General features: G+C 43.4%; 1 protein-coding gene across 2 annotated transcripts in view; it reads right to left on the bottom strand.

Moving 5' to 3' along the window:
- Positions 1 to 21,488, bottom strand: part of acot7 (acyl-CoA thioesterase 7) — a 406,168-nt gene that overhangs the window by 77,471 nt on the left and 307,209 nt on the right. For both annotated transcript variants that reach the window (XM_055659683.1, XM_055659684.1), the window contains one exon: positions 10,092 to 10,208. In XM_055659683.1, coding sequence (XP_055515658.1) covers positions 10,092 to 10,208 — 117 coding nt within the window. The remainder of the gene's footprint in view (positions 1 to 10,091; positions 10,209 to 21,488) is intronic.

Here is a 21,488-nt window from a genome sequence, read left to right as displayed (position 1 = left end):
CCTCCATTAACAACTAGTTTGTAACTGGCATCTTGAGCTTGCTTGTGGTCTTCCACGCAGGGTGCTTGGATACCAACCACCAGACAGCAAGCAAGTCAAACGCAGTTCCAATTTCCCACGAAAAATGAGCAGTCATGCACTGGACCACTTGTCTGCAAAGCCACAGGAGAAAATCTAGCTGCAGGTAATAAACAGACACTTGTACATCTTACTGGTCGTTCATGATATGTCGTGATATTCACATTATTTCCATCTGAGCACTAGACTATGAAGCACTGTCTGATTGTCCTGATGTGATTGCTAGCGTTCATCTACCATGACATTAATGTTACATCCAGCAAGTTTTCTAATGGCTGGTTTAACAAAGTCTTAAAAGATGTGAGTTACATGCAAGTTCAACACATTAATATTGCACTGGAGCGAACAGCGGCAGTTTTGAGTCCTGCGTGTGACAAATGTCTTCTAATTTGCAGATCTAGAATAGTTGAGGAGATTTAAGGCATTGTTCTGCAACTCCAGGGGCTGCAATGACAATTTTAAATAGCAGGTAGATCAAACGTTAAACTTGTTAAGTAAGTACTTATGGGAAACTCACAAGGGTGAATAGATAAGTGAATGCACCAGGGTAAGGGAATCAAGAACCAGAGGTCGTAGCGTTAGGTGAGAGGGCAAAGACTTGATAGAAACATGAGGGGCAACTTTTTCACACTGAGGGTGATGGGTATATGGAACTAGCTGGCAGAGGAGGTAGTTGAGGCAGGTACCATAATAACATTTAAAATATATTTGGGCAGGTAGACACATGGGTAGACACAAAATGCTGGAGTAACTCAGTGGGACAGGCAGTATCTCTGGAGAGAAGGAATGGGTGATGTTTTGGGCCGAGACTCTTCTTCAGTCTGGAGAGAAGGACTGTGTGACATTTCGGGTCGAGATCCTTCGAGACCAATCGTCGATAACTTCGGAAATATAGACGGGAAGATGTTTATCGCCACCACAGGAAAATGTGAGTAGGATGTGCGAAAATGGGAAGGTTGTGGCCTAGCGTTTGGAAGAAGATAGGAAAACCAGATTGACACGGAGACACATCGTGGGCACAAACAAGACGAAGAGTTTTAGTTATATAGAGATTTGTGTGTAGTCTACAGTTCTGACAATGTTCAAATTATTCAGGCCTATTCTGGAATATCTTCTTCTTATGTATGGTGTGCACAGCCTAAAGTTGTAGGCCAACTTGTTCTATTTGATCTTATTTGATTGTGCACGCCGGGTTGATTGCATTCGTGGAAACAGGGCGGAAAATGTGAAGGTTGCAATCTCCCACCAGTGGATAAAACATTTATCCACTATTTTGTACTCTTTATCAGGTTTGTCCAATTTCTCAATTACTTTTATCAAGAAAGTCACCAAGAGAATTGAGAAATATTTCCTGGATATGCAATATAATTTTATTATTCATGCCTCCTTTAAGTGTAATGTGAAAAATGACAATATTATGAATTTTATGGGGTTGCATCCAAGCTGCCATCCTGGGGAAATAGTTGTATTGGCTTGATGCAGTCAGGACCATTCCTGTTACTGGGTCAGGAGACTGTAAATCTGCTTTCTTTTCCAGAGACCTGGCACCTACACAGACCAAACCATTCAGTGCACAGTTGAAAGACCGTTGCTTGCCAGTTGTGGTACTGTTTTGATGTAGACCTAGACACTCTTCAGAGATAAGTAATGTTGTTTTTGGCAACATTGCGAGCAGTTTTAGTTTAGAGATACAGTACGGAAACAGGCCCTTCGGCCCACCAAGTACGCACCGACCGGTGATCCCGCACAATAACACTATCCTACACACACTAGGAACAATTTACATTTATACCAAGCCAATTAACCTACAAACCTGTACGTCTTTTGGATTGTGGGAGGAAACCAAAGATCTCTGAGAAAAGCTAGGCAGGTCATGGGGCGAATGTACAAACTTCGTAAGGACAGCACCCGTAGTCAGGATGGACCCCAGGTGTCTGGCACTGTAAAGCAGCAACTCTACCGCTGCACCACCATGCCACCCCTACTGACTAACTTATTTACCTCAAGTTCAACAACAAGTGCTATTCACCACTGTACTGAGTATAGGATTGTGCTGTGTGCACACCTACATTATATTGATCACTGCACAGTAAGCAATTTGCCGCAAACTTTGCAGCATATGTAAGAGATGTGGTGCGTGGTGTATTAATCAAAATCCTTTTACTCAAAGTCTGAATATAAAAAGCTGTCAATGTTGTTAAAAATAGACTTTGACAAAATGGAATGTCAGACACAGGCCATCTCGGCAGATAATTGAGAACCTCTACGCTGGAAACTCATCTATCCTGGATATGAATTCTGACACATTCTCCTGTCACTCATTTCAGATATATCGCTCGTCTCACCCACTATTCCCGTGAGAATACAGTCAGGCTGCAGCGCTGTTGCCTGTGCGCCACTCTGTATCAAGCTAATATCATGTCCCCTCAATCATGCTCATCATTGTACAGTCCACGACCGAGCCGATAATGAACATTTAACGGGTACTCAAAAAGGATACAGGCAATATAAAGGAAAGAGAATAATGTCAAAGGATTGGACATCTTGGACTGTCAGTCTGAAGAAGGCTCCCGACCCGAAACGTCACCTATTCCTGATAATGTCATGCTTGAAAAAATCTTCAGGAGACATTTTAGAATAAGATTCTTGAAAAATATTTAAATCCATGTGGGCTTATCTTGAAAAATGATCAAAAATATGTGCAAATGTCTTGGTGAATCCTTAAGCAAAAACCTTTAATTATGAGTTTGTGTCATTCTTGGCAGGAAGCAGGGCAATCCAGGTATACTGACTGAGAAACATTGCATCCCAACTCAAAAATGTAGCAGAAATATTTGCTTGTGGGATAGAAGCAACATTGTCAAAGCTCCATTTATCATCCACGGCAGGTACAGTGACACAATTAATGCTGTTGCCCCAAACTCCAGGGACATGAACTTGATGGCAGTACGGTGGCACAGGGGTAGAGTTGCTGCCTTACTGCGCCAAACTCAACAGTTCAATCCTGTCCACGGCTGCTGTCTGTATGGAGTTTGTACATTCTCCCTGTGACCGTGTACGTTTTATCTGGGTGCTCCAGTTTCCTCCCACACTCCAGACATTCAGGTTTGCAGTTTAATTGGCTTCTGTAAAATTGTAAATTGTCCCTAGTGTGTAGGATAATGTTGGTGTATGGGGTTATCGCTGGTCAGTGGGGACTCGGTGAGCCAAGGGCCTGTTTCCTCGCTGTATCTCTAAAGTCGTTCTCCTCGGGGACATGTGCCTGGAGTTTACATGATCTCCGCAGAGGGGCGTGAGTTTGGGCTGGGTACCAGGAGTCCCTCTCACATCCCAGAGATGTTCTGGGCGGTAGATTAACTAGCTGTGCAAATTACCCCTTGGGGTATGGGTATGGGGCAAACGGCAGCATCTGGGGAGAGAATGGACACAGTTTCAGGTCAGGCCCAGTCTTCAGACTGATGGAGATGGTACTGAAAATGATGGAAAACAGAGGTGGGTGTGTGGCAAAGTCTGACAAGTGATAGGTGGCTACAGGTGAGAGGGGTGGGGGTGATTTGCAGATGAATGGAAATAGTGACCGAGCCTAGAGGTGCAAAGGAGACAGAAGAGCGTCAGATAAGGAAAGAAGAGAAGTGAGGTGTAAAGACACAAATAGGGACATCGATGGAAATGGAATGCGGAAGGCAAAGAGGGGATAAGAGGAAATATGGGACTAGGTGATGGGAGAGGAGCATAGAAGATAGATAAAAGGTGCAGGGTAACGGGCGGTGGGGGAGATGGGTGTGCCCTGATGTGGGGGCAGGGGAAAGAGAGGTGGATGTTCCTTAAAATTGGAGAGTTCAATGTTCATACTGTTGGTTGTAAGCAAGTGGGATATGGCTGTCCTTCTGGTTTGCGTGCGGCTTCACTCTGGCAATGGAGGAGGCCCAGGACAGAAGGTCAGTGTGGGGTTGGGAAGAAGAATTAAAATGGTTAGCAACCGGGAGATCCAGCAGGCTTTGGTGGACAGAGCATAAGTGATTGGTGAAACGTCGCCCACTCTACACTTGGTCTCGCATTGGTAGCACCGCATGTAATGGACAAGTTGTTGGCGATGCAGATGAACCTCTGTCGCTCCTGGAAGTGCTGTTGCATCCGTGGACCAAAGCAAGACAGGACGCATAACTGATAAACGTTACACCTCCAGTGATTGCAGAGTGCATGGGAGGTGGCGGCTGGATGGGAAGGGATGAGTGAACCAAGGAATTGTGGAGGGACGATGTGACCAGTGGCGAGATCATGTTGAAGGTGGTGAAAATGTCAGTGAATGTTGTTTTGGATGCTGGTGGGTGAAAGGGATATCTATCCTCAGGGAGGGGGACTGAGAGCAGTACTGCAGGACACAAAGGAGACACAGGTGAGGGATCTATATATGAGAGTAGGGGTAAACCTTGTTTACTGAAGAGTGATGTACATTCATTTCTCTCATTTCAATTAACTCCTTTATTCTATCTCCCTCCCCCCTCTCCTTCACCCGAAAGGGCCTGTCCCACTTTCACGACCTAATTCACAACCTTTTTTACTCATGGACATTCTTCATCATGTTGAAAAATAGCCCCAAACTACTTGATGCCATGAGTACCTACGACTAGCATCACAACCTACCTACGACCTCGTGACAACCATGCTACGAGTATGAGTCGAGGACAAATTCGGCAGAGGTCGTGAAAGTGGGACAGGCCCTTAATCGTCCCACCAGTTCCACTGTCCACATCCTTGTATCCCTCTTATTAGCACATCTTTCCCAGCCAACTATGGGCCACAATGGACTCCACCCTTCCTGAAGTCATCTGTTGCCAGCCTTGATTTGTTCTGAGCTTTTCTCGCCAAGTCCCCCACTGCCTCCGACCCGATCCGACCCCCCCCACCCCCTATCTGAGTCTGAAGAAGGGTTCCGACCCGAAACGTCACCTATTCCTTTTCTCCAGAGATGCTGCCTGCCCTGCTAAGTTACTCCAGCATTTTGTGTCTATCTATGGTATAAACCGGTATCTGTAGTCTCTTCCTACCCACCTCCTCTCATCAGCTTTCTTCCCCCGCCCCCCCTCCCACCCACAATCAGACTGTGGAAGGGCCCTGACCTGAAACCTCATCTATCCATATTCTGCAGAGCTGCTGCCTGACCTGTTGAATTACTCCAACACTTTCTGCCCTTTTTTTGTAAACCAGCATCAGCAGTTCCTTGTTTCTATCTATGTGTGTGAATGTGTGTATGTATGTGTCTGCAGAAGGTCTTAACAAGGTCGTTTCCTAAAAATAATATTTTATTTTATGTTAAAATTGGAATGGTTTCAATGGGTCAAACTGGAAGGATCTAGTTCCCTCGGCATAGTGATCGATAAGTAAGTGTCATGGATTTTAAAGTCATTGCAGAAAGATCAGGGGAATTTTATTTCCACCCAGAGGATGTCCAGGGTCAGCACCTAAACATCAGGCGAGGACAGAATTTCCTTGCTGAATTTCCCTGTCACTTGCATGAGCATTGTCTGTGCTGCGACTGACAGGTGAAGAGTGTCATTACTGTGAATTCAATTATTATTCTACCACAATATTCACTCTTGTTCCAACAGCGATCCACTGTCCTTTAAAGAAATATCAAATAGAACATTCTTTTCTGTACATTCTGAAGAGTCTTGACACACAACGTCACCCATTCCTTCTCTCCGGAGATGCTGCCTGTCCTGCAGAGTTGCCCCAGCATGTTGTGCCTATCTTTGGTTTAAATCATCATCTGCAGTTCCTTCCTACATATAACATTCTTTAAGATCCTCTCAATACCTCCTTTATGTTGAATGTCAAACTAATGGCCTGAGTGGATTTATGAACATAGGACAGTACCGCACAGGAACAGGCATTACAGTCCACAATGTCTGTGCCGAACATGATGCCAAAACCAACTCTTATCTGCCTGCGTATAAACCATATCCCTCCATATCCATGTTCCTGTCCAAATGTTCCTTAAATGCCACGACTGCATCTGCCTTCACAATCAACGCCAGCGTTCCAGGCACTCACCACCCACGATGTAAAAAAACTTGCCCCCCACATCTCATTAGGTCATAAGTGATAGAAGTAGAATTTGGCCATTCGGCCCATCAAGTCTGACATTCAATCATGGCTGATCTATCTCTCGCTCATAACCCCATTCTCCTGCTTTCTCCCCACAACCTCTGACCCCTGTACTAATCAAGAATCTATCTAACTCTGCCTTAAGAATATCCACTGATATATAAATATCTTCTTTAAATGTTGCCCATCTCACCTTAAAGCTATGCTCTCTTGCATTTGAAAATTTCAGCCTGGGAAATAAAAGGTTCTGACTCACTACCCTATCTCTGTCTCCATAATGTTATGTACTTCCATTTGGTTTCCTCTCAACTTCCAGCGTACTAGAGATAACAATCCAAGGCTGTCCATCCTCTCCTTATGGTTAATAACCCCCCCCCCCCAACCCCAGCTATCTTTCTGACAAACCTCTTGTGCACCCTTTCCAAAGCCTCCACATCCTTCCTGTAACATGGCAACCAGAACTTCAAACAATACTCCAAATGTGGCCTAATCACAGTGCTGTAAAGCTGCATCACCTTTAGTTATCATATTTGATCGCATAATACTTTCTATTCTAAAGGAACTCTCTGTTGAGTCTCTGAAGATATGGGCACAGCTTTTGGAGCATCCACCCCAGCTCCACGGAGGGTCGCTGGAACCCGGGATCCTATCTATTTTTATATTTCCTGATCTCTCCAGGGTGACACTTCTATCTATTTCAATATTGATAGTTTCTTCTAATATAGCTAATATAGAGCTGGAACATAACCTGTAATGAAACATTAAATACAGTGAAATCTTGCAAGCCAAGTAATAATTAGAAAGATCAATTTAAAATATAAGGTCGTGGAACATGTATGAAAAGATCATCGGGTTCAGTGCCTGACAAAATTAGAGGATCATTCCAAGGATAGCTGTAAAACTCTCAAAAGATATTGGCATGTCATCTGCTGGTAACATAGACTTTAGAGTTTAGAGATACAGTGCGGAAACAGGCCCTGTGGCCAACTGATACCGCGCCGATCACTCCGTACACTAGCACACCCCACCCCAACACTAGGAACAATTTAGAATGTTTTACCAAAGCCAATTAACCTACAAACCTGTACACCTTGGGAGTGTGGTAGGAAACCGGAGCACCCGAACAAAACCCACCCAGTCACAGGAAGAATGTACAGACTCATTCTTACAGATCGTCAGGATCGAACCCATGTCTCTGGCACTGTAAAGCAGCAACTCTACCGCTGTGCCAGTGTGTGGCCCTTGAACCAGCATCTGCAGTTCCTTCTTAAACATGGATACATTGGAATATATTTTTACCATGATAATTGCCCCATGTCAGTCATCAATTGTCCACAGCAATGAAACTTTACAGGGTGAGTTACCATGTTTCCACCAGCAGTCTCATCTCAGCCTCACCAGTTACAAGTATTCCAGGGTACGGCAGGCGGTTAATGGGTAGCAGAGTCACTGAAGCAAAGTGTGAAGTAAACAAAAATATTCAATTTTATGTCAATTCTTTGTGCAGAGATGGGCCAAAAATATCGATATTATCCAAGTGTTTAATTATCAAGTTATTTGCCACCAAGCCCCTACTGTTAAATAGTACAAATCGGCAAGGCCCTTGATTTGATGCCTCGTTCACAATGAGTCAACGTTCAGTGAAGATGCTGCAATTCATCTCTTCACACCTGTGCTTGAGAGCAGAAAGAAAGCAGCCTGCTCTCCCACTGCCAACTGTGTTACGTGATTCTCTCAAAAGAGAAGTGTGCAAGAGGATAAAGTCCAGGTTATTCACTCATGGAGTCATGCAGCACGGAAACAGGCCCATTGGTCCAATGTACTTGATGACCGAGATGCCCTATCTAGGCTCGTCCCATTTTCCTGGTTTGGCCTATATCGTTCCCAACCATTGCACAACATTTAATATTAAAGTTAAAAAATAGTTATAAGTACATTCAAGTTTTTAATGTTGATTGTCTCTCTTAAAGTAAATCGCACCATTCCACATTCGGTAATTGTTCTAACGCTCCATGGTCAGACACATCACTTTAAAGATTATTGGAAACATTCTAATCAGCAGTAGGTTTTGTCAAAGGAAGACACAAAATGCTGTAGTAACTCAGCGGGACAAGCAGCATTACTGGAGAGAAGGAAAGGGTGGCGTTTCAGGTCGAGACCTTTCTTCAGACTGATGTCAAGGGAGTGGTGGGACAGAGATAGAATGTAGTCGGAGACAGTAAAACTGGTGGGAGAACTTGGAATGGGGTGGGAAAGGAGAGAGAGGGAACGCAAGGGCTACTTGAAGTTAGAGAAGTCAATATTAATATGTTGGTGTGTGAGCTACCCGAGCGAAATATGAGGTGCTGTTCCTCCAATTTGTGCTGGGCCTCACTCTGACAATGGAGGCCAGAAAGGTCAGATTGGGAATGGGGGGGGGGGGGGGGGGGGGGGGTTTAAAGTGCTGAGCAACCGGGACATCAGGTAGGTTAAGGCTGACTGAGTGGAGGTGTTCAGCGAAACGATCACCGAGCCTGCGATTGATCTTGCCGATATATAGGAGCCCACGCCTGGAACAGCGGATACAGTAGATGAGGTTGGAGAAGGTGTAAGTCAACCTCTGCCTAACCTGAAAGAACCGTGGTCCTTGGACGGAGAAGATGTATTCTACATTTTCCTTGATCTGCATCCCCTTTGATGATTCGCTTTCACACCTTACCCTTCCATACCTCTGTGACTCCCTCTCCTCTGACTCTCAGTCTGAAGAAGGGTCTCGACCCGAAATATTACCCATTCCCTCTATCCAGAGATGCTGCCTGTCCTCTGAGCTACTCCAGAAAGGTCAGATTGGGAATGGGAGGGGGGGGGGGGGGGGGGGGGTTAAAGTGCTGAGCAACCGGGAGATCAGGTAGGTTAAGGCAGACTGAGCGGAGGTGTTCAGCAAAATGATTGCCGAGCCTGTGCTTGGTCTCGCTGATATACAGGAGTTGACAACTGGAACAGCGAATACAGTAGATGAGGTTGGAGGAGGTGCAAGTGAACCTCTGCCTCACCTAAAAAGACTGTCGGGGTCCTTGCATGGAGTCGAGGGGGAAGGTAAAGGGACAGGTGTTGCATCTCCTGATCTCCCAGTTGCTGTCACACTGTCTCCCACTACATTCTATCTCTGTCCCTCTTTGTAAAACAGTGGAAGCAAGAGATCTGAACACGCCAAAGTTTATGTAAAATTTCAGCCCCAATCTTGTGAATGGCAGAACAGGTTTGATGAACCTCCCCCTGCTTGTATTTGCAATGTTTACACCTTCTTATGAATATAGATATGCTCACTAAGTGAAAATGCCACGAGGAAATCTAGAGCTGGAAACATTGGAGATGTCCCATTTACAACTTCCACACTATATCCTTCTGATTACATTGTCCAAAGATCAATGCACAACTACTCTTAACTAAACAATCAAGTTTCTGTCAAATCAACACCTTTTAAATTAGCATGCCAACAAACATCATGGGAATGTGTTAAGCATCACACTCCATATATTGTATGTTAAAGTGTGACAGTGTTTGTGTTGAAGAGGAAGCAGTACTCAGCTCTGGGAAAGGAAATCGTGATATCTCCTCACAGAATGTTGAACCCCTTCAAGAGTAAAATATTTATATGGGGCACTTTTCCTAAAAACAGTGACAAGTAAAATGTTATTAGTATTGTCCATCCGTTGGTTCCAGTATAGTAGCGTTACTGTTACGGTATTATTAGGTGTGCTTGATAGTTTCAATTTTGTGATAACTTTCAAAGGCAACGTCACCCCATTTAAATTATCTGTGTATAACATGATATGCAATGTACTGCACAAAATCATAACTGTTGTATGTGAATGCCAAGTAAGAGGACTCTTGTGACAAGCAGCATGAAAGTGGCAAGCGAGTACCTTTCTCAATCTTCTGATGGAAGTTAATGGCATCCACGGATGCAGTCACGATGTTGGTCTTGCAATGGCGAGCTGCAACAATGCCAGCCACTTCATCCATCAACTTCATCGTGACACCTGCAAGGCAAGAGTCGTTCATAGAATAGGCAATATTATAGAAAACAATGATAAAAACCATCTCTTCCAACCACAGGTTCAATATTTTAAGAAGGAACTGCAGATGCTGGAAAATCGAAGGTACACAAAAATGCTGGAGAAACTCAGCGGGTGCAGCAGCATCTATGGGGCGAAGGAGATAGGCAACAAAACCCAAAGGGTTTCGGCCCGAAACGTTGCCTATCTCCTTCGCTCCATAGATGCTGCTGCACCCGTTGAGTTTCTCCAGCATTTTTGTGTAGGTTCAATGTTTTAGTTTAGTTTAGAGATACAGTGCAGAAATAGGCACTTCGGCCCACCGAGTCCACACCGACCAATACACTAACACCATCCTACACATTAGGGACAATTTACAATGTTTTTTACCTAAGCCTACAAAATTACAAACTCGAACATACGTAAAAGGGTAGAATTGAAAATCATTGCACACTCATTGAGACTTGGTGCCAGGTTTGGAGTGCAGTTTATCTTCAGAACCAATAGGAAACTGTTCAATCTACATGATCACACAAGATCAGCATCAATGGTGCTGAAGTGGAAATGATTGAGAGCTCCAGGTTTTCTTGACGTAAACATCATCAAACATCTGTCATGGACCAACCACACTGAAAAAACTGCCAAGATGGCTCACAAACACCTCTATTTCCTCAGGAGACTGCGAAAATTCGGCATGTCTCCAATGACTCTTACAAACTTCTACAGCATCATCATAAAAAGCATACCGTTGAGTTACAGCACAACTTGATTCAGTACAGCTCTGCCCAATACTGCAGGAAATTGTAGAGTTATGGATATCACACACCAGACTCCCCATCATTCATTCCATCTACACTTCACGCTGTCTCCAAAAAGAAGCCAACGTAATCAAAGACATGTCATTCTACCCCATTCATTCCTTCTTCTCCTCGCTCATGTCTGACAGAAGGTACAGAAGCTTGAAAGTGCTTACCACCAGACTCAAGAACAACTTATTTGCCTCTTACTAGGGTTCTAAGCAGTCTTTCCGCAAGCAACAGTACTGCCCAATTCACCTCGTTGTGGCCATTGGACTTTGGAAAGGGAACTGTGGGCCACAGTACTGGGAACATACTTGAGTTGTAGTTTAGTTTGTCTTGATAAGAGGTGTACTACAGACCACCGAATAGTCAACGGGAATTTGAAGAACAAATATGCCAGGAGATTGCAGACAGCTGCAGGTCAAATAAGTTGTTGTAGGGGATTTTAACTTTCCCAATATTGACTGGGAAAATCATAGTGTGAAGGGTCTAAATGGGGTGTAATTCCTCAAAAGTGTTCAAGAGAGTTTTCCTAAACAGTATGAAGAGCCCCCACACACATGAGAAGGCACCATTGGATCTAGTATTAGGAAATTGGGAGGGCAAGTTAATGAAGTATTTGTGGAGGAGCCTTTTAGGAGCAGTGACCACAGTTCGATTAGGTTTAAGATAGTTATGGATCGGGACAGAGAGGGCCCACGTGTTAAAATGCTCAACTAGGGTAAGGCCAACTTTGAAGGTATGAGAGAAGGGCTCGCTCAAGTTGACTGGAGCAGGTTATTTGAGGGGAAAGGAACATCGGCCAAGTGGGATGTTTTTAACAATGTACTGAAGAAAGCTCAGGATATGTACGTCCCTGTTAAAGTGAATGGCAAAGCAGGCAAACGTAAGGAAGTTTGGTTGACAAGGGAAATTGAGGCATTGTTCAAAAACAAGAAGGATGCATGGGACAGTGCATCCCTGGAGGAGTTTCGGGAATTAAGGCGTAAACTGAAAAAGGAGATCAGAGAGGCAAAAAGGGGCCAGGAGACAGCTCTGGTGGGTAGCATTAAGTACAATCCCAAAATATTTTATAAATACATAAGGGAGAATGGGTAACTAAAGAGAGAGTGGTACCTCTCAGGAATCAAAGTGGTCACCTCTGTGTGGAGCCACAGGAGTTGGGCAAGGTTCTTAATGAGTATTACCAAGGAGAAAGACAGTCGGACGCAGGAACTTGGGGCAGTCAATGGAAGTGGCTTGAGAGCAGTCAGTGTTACCGTTGACGAAGTACTGAAGGTACTATCGTGTTTGAATGTAGACAAATCTCCAGGGACTGATCAGATATATCCAAGAACATTGTGGGAAACAAGAGAGGAAATTGCGGGAGCCCTGGTTGAAATTTACAAGTCGTCCTTAAATACTGGAGAGGTGCTGGAAGACTGGAGGGTGATAAATGTTGTGCCTCATTTCAAGAAGGGCTGCAGGGAAAATGCTGGGAACTATAGGCTGGTGAGCTTAACATCTGTATTTGGAAAGTTACTGGAGAGTATTCTGAGGGATAGGTTATACAGGCATTTGGATGGGCAATGGCGGATTAGGGATAGTCAGCATGGTTTTGTACGTGCGAGGTCGTGTCTCACAAATCTGATTGAGTTTTTTGATGACGTGACCAAAAAGGTCGATGAGGGCAGAATTGTAGATGTTGTGTACATGGATTTTAGTAAGGCATTTGACAAGGTTCCGCATGGTTGGCTGGTCTGGAAGGTTAGATTGAATGGGATCCAAGGAGAGATAGCTGAATGGATAGCAAATTGGCACCATGGCAGGAAGCAGAGGGTGATGGTGGAAGGTTGCTTCTCAGACTGGATGCCTGTGACTACTGGTGTGTCTCAGGGTTCGGTGCTGGGCCCATTACTGTTTGTCATCTACATCGATGATTTGGATGAGAACAAACAGGGCAAGATTAGGAAGTTTGCTGATGATACAAAAGTGGGCGATTTTGCAGATAGTGAAGATGGTTGTGAGTCATGTGACAGGTTGCAGTAGGATCTGGATCGATTGGCCAGGTGGGCGGAGGAATGGTTGATGGAATTTAGTGCAGAGAAGTGTGAGGTGTTGCATTTTGGGACGTCTAACAAGGGCAGGACCTACATAGCGAATGGTAGACCTCCAGAGAGTGTTGTAGAGCAGAGGGATCCAGGTACATGAAGGTCGAGTCGCAGGTAGATAAGGTGATCCAAAAGGCTTTTGGCATATTGGCCTTCATCAGTTAGAATATTGAGCATAGAAGTTGGGAGGTCATGTTGCAGTTGTATGTTGGTGAGACCGCATTTAGAATATCGTGTTCAGTTCTGGGCACCATGTTATAGGATAGATATTGTCAAGCTTGAAAGGGTTCAGAGAAGATTTACGAGGATGTTGCCAGGACTAGAGGGTGTGAGCTATAGGGAGAGGTTGAGTAGGCTGGGTCTCTATTCCTTAGAGCGCAGAGGGATGATGGGGTGATCTTATAGAGGTGTACAAAATCATGAGAGGAATAGATCGGGTAGATGCACAGAGTCTCTTGCCCAGAGTAGGGGAATCGAGGACCAGAGAACATAGGTTCAAGGTGAATGGGAAAAGATTTTAAAGGAATCTGAAGGGTAATTTTTTCACACGAAGGGCGGTGGGTGTATGGATCAAGCTGCCAGGTGAGGTAGTTGAGGTTGGGACTGAATGTTAAAGAAACAGTTAGACAGGTACATTGTATAGGACAGGTGTGGAGGGATATGGACTGAGCACAGGCAGCTGGGACATGTTGGCCGGTGTGGGCAAGTTGGGCCGAAGGGCCTGTTTCCACATTGTATCATTCTATGACTCTATGATTGTACTTATGCATAATATTATTCGATAGTAATTTGATAGTTATTTGATAGGGCAGAGGAGTGGCAGATGAAATTCAGTGTAGCAAATTGCTGAGTCATGCATTTTGGTAATAAGAATAAAGGCATAGATTATATTTTCTAAATAGCTTTTCACTATACCTCGGCACAGTTGACAATAATAAACCCAAACCTAGAATTTAAATCACCCAAAACTAAATGATGCAGACAATGCTTGTGTTTGTGCATACCCAGAAGTCAAACATAGACCTGTTCACTGAAGCATATGACAGCATGAGTCCCACTCTTATCAGCTGCAGGACCAAGATCCCCTGTTAACCTGCCCTGCTGCACCACCCTCCACTTTGAATATATAGGTTTACATTGAAATTCTCGGGTGCGATCCTGACCGTGGGTGCTGCCTATACAGAGTTTATACGTTCTCTCTGTTTCAACTATGTCGTTTTTATCCAGGTGCTCCAGTTCCCTCTCACATGTGGGTTTGTCGATTAATTGGCTTCTGTAAACTGCCCCTAGTGCAAAGGATGAGAAAATGGGATAACATAGAACTAGTGTGTGGGTGATCAATAGTTGATGTGGACTTGGTGGGCTGAAGGGCCTGTTTCCACTCTATATCTTTAAACTAAAGACTCACGGGAAGGATAAACAAATGAATGTCAGTGACCTCTTCCACAATATCACCCCCAACGTTAAGGTTGCAATTAATCTCAATCGGCACATAGAACTGGCCATTTTGCTCATATGCCTGACACCAGACACACAAGACGAGTACTACATCTGTGTGTTGTAGGAGCAGATTATAAGATAGACAGATTTAAAGATTTAAGGGTGTGCTTAAAACTCCCCTGAAGAAGTACAACATCCCCATTGACTTCTGTGAATCTCTAACCAATCAAAGTAGAACTTGAGCTTCAGAATGGTATTGAGAGGTTTGAGGCCATGTATTGGAAGCACACAGACTCTGTGTGTAAGGAGTGGGTGGAATGCACTGCTACACATAGTTGCGTTCTCCTCTGCTGTGACAACTTGCTCCCACCCCACCTGTAAGAGACTGCATTCCCACATTGCCCTCAATGGCTACCTTAAAACGGGAGCGGAATGAATTCATCCTCGATCCCAAGAATCTGCCAAAGAAGACAAAGACTGTTGCAGGCATAAGGACAATTGGCTTCCTTCACCATATCAATGCTAAGTTGTGCTGCTTTCTCATAATAGAGAAATTTGTTCAGCACGGACTTGTAGGGCCGAGATGGCCTGTTTCCGTGCTGTAATTGTTATATGGTTATATGGTTATAGCACCAACGTTGTCTTTTGCCAGTAAATTCAAAGTACAATCTATCATTGTTAGTAAATTTGCTCATAACAGCAAAGGGAAAATACTGTACAAATTCTCCCTCCACCTCATATCATGTGGAACCTCACTTGCTTTAAAAAAAAAAAAAATGTGTACTTTACATTTAGTGAGAGCTTTATAAATATGAAAAAATAAATAAAAGATGCTGGAAATGCTGAGCAGGACAGAAGGCACCTGTGGATTTTTTTTCTGTCAAGACCTTTCTGTCACTTTCCCTCACGATGAGATAGATATGATAGTGGCATTTAAGAGATTTTTTGTTAGGCACATGGATATGCAGGGAATGGAGGGATTGTATGCAGTCACAGCCATTGTGGTCTGAGGGGGCTGTTCCTGTTCTGCACCCTATACGTTTTCTATGTACTGTAGGGAGCATATCGACTGGTTGCATCACGGCTTGGTTCAGCAATTCGAATGCCCAGAAACAAAGAATATTGAAAAAAGTGGTGAATATCGCCTCGTCCATCACGGGGTTCTGACCTCCCCACCATCGAAGGGGTCTACAAGAGTCGCTGCCTGAAAAAAGCAGCCAGCATCATCTTAAATATTATGCAAATTTTTTCGATGACTTTACAGAATTATTGTCTAGCATCTCCACTGACTTTGACTGTCTAGTTATAACTGGTGATTTTAATTTTCATACTGATGATTTGAATGACAAGGGTGCAAAATAATGTTTTATTATTTTAGACACATTTAAACTGTCTCAACATGTGAAAGAGGCTACTCATTATAAGGAGCACACTCTGGACTTGATTATCACAAAGGGTCTCAATGTTTCTGATATTTTCGTGACTGATCCTTCATTGTCTGACCACTTCTGTGTTTTCTTTAATATATCTTTTATTCCCGACATACAGACAAAATCAAATACTGTCAAAAAACGGTATATAAATGAACATTCTAATGTACTCTTTAAAAATGCCATCTCCTTGTTACCACATCTAAACTCATGTTCTGCTGATGATCTTGTAGATAACTTTAACTCCAAAATTGTGAAAGTAAAAGATGTCATTGCACCTGTTACGGTTAAAACGATTTCTGGTAAGCAAAAGGCACCCTGGAGAAAAGCTGCTTTTGTAACAGCCCAGAAAAGAGAATTCCGGAAAGCTGAGCGCTTCTGGCAGAAAACAAAACTTCATATTCACCATGACCTATAAAGAGAGCCTCCGTGCCTACAATTTAGACTTAAAAAGTGCTAGAGAAACATTTTTCTCCAATATCATTAACAACAACACTAATAAGGCAAAAACCCTATTTGCAACTGTTGACAGACTGACTAACCCCCCAACACAAATACCACCTGAACTCCATTCCACGCAGAAATCCAATGAGTTTGCATTATTTTATACAGAAAAAATTGAAGGCATCAGACGTGCCATCAATATCACCGCTTCAAATAAAAATGTTGGATCACCACCCTATTTAGGCAAAGGTAATGTGGCAATGATGACATGCTTTAATGTCATAGACTCTAAACCTCTTGTGGAAACGGTGACACAACTAAGGCCATCCACCTGCTGCCTTGATGCTTTACCTACCAACTTCTTTAAGAATGTTTTTGACTGCCTAGCAATAGACATACTGCAAATAATTAACAGCTCTCTTCAATCAGGCAATTTCCCAAAAGCCTTAAAAACTGCAGTTATTAAACCTCTTTTAAAAAAGCGGAGCCTAGATTAACAACTATAGATCAATATCAAACCTATCTTTCATAAGTAAAATCATTGAGAAAGTTGTCCTCCTGCAACTTAATCACTTCCTGGCTTCAACTGGCTGCTACGACAACTTCCAGTCAGGATTTCGACCTCTTCATAGCACCGAGACCGCCCTTATTAAAGTTGTAAACGACATCCGTCTTAACACAGACTCTGGCAAAGTTTCAATATTAATGCTATTAGACCTCAGACATTCGACACTGTTGATCACTCAATACTTTTGGACAGGTTGGAAAAATGGGTGGGGCTCTCAGGCATAGTCTTAAGTTGGTTCAGGTCATATTTACAAGATAGGAACTATTTTGTTTCCATTGGTGACTTTGTATCAGAACCAACCAACCAACCAGAACCTGGAGTCCCGCAAGGTTCGATCTTAGGGCCCTCTTTATCTACTTGCTCCCACTAGGGCAAATCATGCGAAATAATAATATTGACCACCACTTCTATGCCGATGACACTCAAATCTATGTAGCGCTATCAACAAATGACTATCGCCCCATAGATCTGCTGTGCCAGTGCATTGAGCAAGTCAAAGACTGGATGTGCCAAAATTTTCTCCAACTAAATAAGGACAAAACGGAGATAATTGTTTTTGGTGCTAAAAAAGAAGGGCTTAAAGTAACCCAACACCTACACTCTCTGACCCTGAAAACGTCAAACAAAGCCAGAAATCTTGGGGTCATTATGGATTCAGATTTAAATTTTGACAGTCACATCAAATCAATAACAAAATCGGCCTACTATCACCTCAAAAACGTAGCAAGATTAAGAGGACTCATGTCAGCTCAAGACTTGTAGAAGAAAAACTTGTACATGCCTTTATTAATAGCAGGCTAGATTATTGTAACGGTCTCCTTGCAGATCTTCCTAAAAAAACTGTCAGGCAGCTACAGCTTGTTCAGAACGCTGTTGCTAGAGTTCTAACAAAGACCAAAAAATTTGAACACATTACACCAATTCTTAAATCCTTACATTGGCTCCCTGTATGTCAGAGAATTGATTTTAAAATCCTGCTGCTCACCTATAAATCACTACATGGTTTAGGACCAAAGTATATCACTGACATGCTTCCATTATATAAGCCTTCTAGACCGCTAAGATCTTCTGAAACCAATCTGTTAGTGATTCCCAGAGTAAATACAAAACATGGGAAAGCAGGATTTAGTTACTATGCAACAAATAGCTGGAATAAACTTCCTGAAGATTTAAGACTTGCCTCAACTTTGACCACTTTTAAAACAAGACTGAAAACTTTTATGTTTACTTTAGCTTTCAGCTAAATCTTAACTACATTGCACTTTTAACTTTTGCACTTTTTATAATGCATTTTTAATTTTGCTTTTCTTTTCATTTAGTTCTATTTTATTTCATTTTATTATTTCATTTTATTGTATGACATGTTTTTATGTGAAGCACTTTGAATCTGCCTCGTGTATGAAATGTGCTATATAATTAAAGTTGCCTTGCCTTGCCTTGCCTTGCCTTTACCTGCTGCAATGTTACCTGTTGCAGGTGAAGCCTCAACAGTATTGTGCGGGCTGGAAAATGATTATTCAAAAGATAAAGATTTATACAGAGGTCCTGTCAAAACAGTCAACCGATTATGGGTGCTGTATGTGCAGAGTTTTTACTTTCTTCCCGAGACCGCATTGGTTTTCTACGAGATCTTTGGTTTCTTCCCACATTCCAAAGACGTAGAGGTTTGTAGGTTAATTGGCTTGGTGTGTGTGTAAATTGTCCCTAGTGTGTGTAGGATACTGTTAATGTGCGGGGATCGCTGGTCGCTATGGACTTGGTGGGTCGAAGGGCCTGTTTCCGCACTGTATCTCGAAACCAAACTAAACCCACATCACCCTGGCCACACTCCACCCATTGGGAAGAAGGTATGGGTGAAAACTGTATCATTCAGGCTCAGGAAGCGCTTCTTCCCTACAACCATCACGCAATTAATCACTACAGCCTACAAATAGGCTCTGAACTATGCAGACTTGGGGACATTAGTTTTGACCTTGCACTACTCTTGTCTATTAAAACTTATTATGGGTTTTACAGAGTACTATATTGACATATCTGTTGTTCTGGTGCAAATACAAATTTCATTGTAGAAGTGCGACAATTTTTGCACAGTGTCAGTTTTTCGGAGCCTCCCGCGATGTCGGGACTAGCCCCGCACAACTCCATACGGCTCCGGCGATTGAAGTGGGACCGGCCCCGCGAGGCCGTACGGCTCAAGCGACCATTTTAGGTCGCGCTAGCCGCATGCAGTCGCATGCTGGTGGGACAGGCCCTTAATACTGATCAACGCTACCTTTACTACGTCCTCACAAATTAACAACTCACACAACCTTACAGCATCCCTGGCATTTGTCTTCCTAATCTAGCACCTTATCTTTGTTGAGTGAGAGGAATAATTTTGTGCCTTCGTAACGATTCGTAAGATGCTAGTTGTGAGTTCCTATCAGTGCCGGGTGGGCAGATTGTGAATGACTGAGCTGATTTCATGTGGGAACATGCAGCCTACCAGAGATTTAGCTTCACTCCGCTGTGCCCACTTCTTAGGCCTCAGGCAGTAGAAGCCATCTTAGCTGTTGGCCCGGTGGACTCAAGCTCAGACTGAGCTCCAACTGCTGGCGGAGGCAGAGACGTCAAGATACATAAAACTCACTGCCATCACAACTAGTCATCACCGCAGGGGCTGCAGTGTGTAGGGCATGCTGGTGACATTATTATTTTATATGGTAAAGCTTGTTGTTAAAGAGCCATTTCTATGAGGTCACTGTTTGTTTTAGAGATTGTGCTAGTCAGCTGCCACACTATTAAGTACGTAACATAGAGGATCACTTCATAACAGACTTTTACAACAATATATCACCATTAACAGATGTAGATGAGTTATGATGGTTAATTTCAAAAGGCATTATAAAAGGAGGAGACTGCTCATCCAGAGTTATCACAAATGTCACAGGTTCTCCGATCCTGCTCCCAATTACCCAGTCAGACAAAAATTCAAGACCAGTGAGATAATAAACTGCATGTTAGTGATATCATAAATTGGAGAAATTCCTCAATAACCTTTAATGGGAGGAGCTTCCTGACCATCATTCTGAATGATAACAGGTTCAGGCTGGTACGGTGGTAGAGTTGCTGCCATATAGCACCAGAGACCCGGGTTCGATCCTGACCACGGGTGCTGTCTGTACCGAGTTTGCATGTTCTTCCCGTGTCCTGCATGGCTTTTCTCCGGGTGCTCCGGTTTCTTCCAACAACTCAAAGACGTAGAGGTTTGAAGATTAATTAGCCTCTGTAAATTGCCCCCTAGGGTGCAGGGAGGGGATGTGGATATGAACGGGTGAATGATAGACGGGTGGTCGACATGGACTCAGTGGGCCGAAGGGCCTGTTCCCATGATGTATCTCTAAACTAAAACGAAACTAAAAGCAAAAATAAAAACAGTTGTGCCTTCTCCACTGTCACTCCCGGTTATTTTAGTTGAGAAACATCATGAAAATAGGCCCTTCGGCCCAACAAGACAATGCTTACCATCAACAACCCATTCACACGAGTTCTATGCTATCCCACTTTTGCATCCATTCGCTATATACTAGGGGCAATTCACAGAGGCCAATTCATCTATAAACCTGCACGTCTTTGGGATGCAGGAGGAATCCGACGGGTAACATTTTCACACAAAGGATGGTGGGTGTCTGGAACAAGCTGCCAGAGGAGGTAGTTAAGGCTGGGACTATCCCATTGTTTAAGAAACAGTTAGACAGATAGGATAGGACAGGTTTGGAGGGATAGGGACCAAAGTCAGGCAAGTGGGAACAGTGTAGCTGGGATATTGTTGGCTGTGTGGGCGAATTGGGCTGAAGGGTTTGTTTCCACACTCTAACACTCTCTGACACTTTGAAACTGGAGCATCAGGAGGAAACCCATGGGGTGATAGGAATAATGTGCAAACTCTACACAAACAGTATCCAAGGTGAGGATCAAACCCTAGTGTCTGGAGCTGTGAGGCAGCAGCTTTATCAGCTAGCCCAGTGTGCGACCCGTGCCAAGTTATTCCAGCACAAGGTTTGGATCACGCCTTTGATTTTTTTTTTTTTTTTTTTTGATGGGGTATGTGTGTGGTCCAGTCAATGAACAAGTAGAAAGCAGCAACTGGTCATTATGATTTTTACGTTTGTGGATCTTGCTTTGAGCAATTTGGCTGCCTAGTTTCTTGAGCTACAACAAACGTGGTTTTGGATGTTCTGAGTAGTTGTGTAAATGAAAATGTATTATTTCTTTGTTTTTCTTGACACACTTCCTTGCACAGATACAAACAACCTTACAAAAATCATAAGGCTATGATTCGTGCAAAGTTATGATATCGTGTGAAGCCAGAAATTTACAAAGAGCGCAAGGTGTTTCCCAACCAGCTCAGGGGCTTAAAAACAATTAATGATACTTGAAAACAGACACCAAATGCTGGAGTAACTCAGTGGGTCAGGCAGCATCTCTGGAGAAAAAGGATGGGTGAAGTTTCG

The sequence above is a fragment of the Leucoraja erinacea genome, chromosome 30 (assembly GCF_028641065.1).
Source record: "Leucoraja erinacea ecotype New England chromosome 30, Leri_hhj_1, whole genome shotgun sequence".
NCBI lineage: Eukaryota > Metazoa > Chordata > Chondrichthyes > Rajiformes > Rajidae > Leucoraja > Leucoraja erinaceus.
The sequence above is the reverse complement of the archived record's forward strand: the minus strand, read 5'-3'. Positions and strand labels throughout refer to the sequence as shown.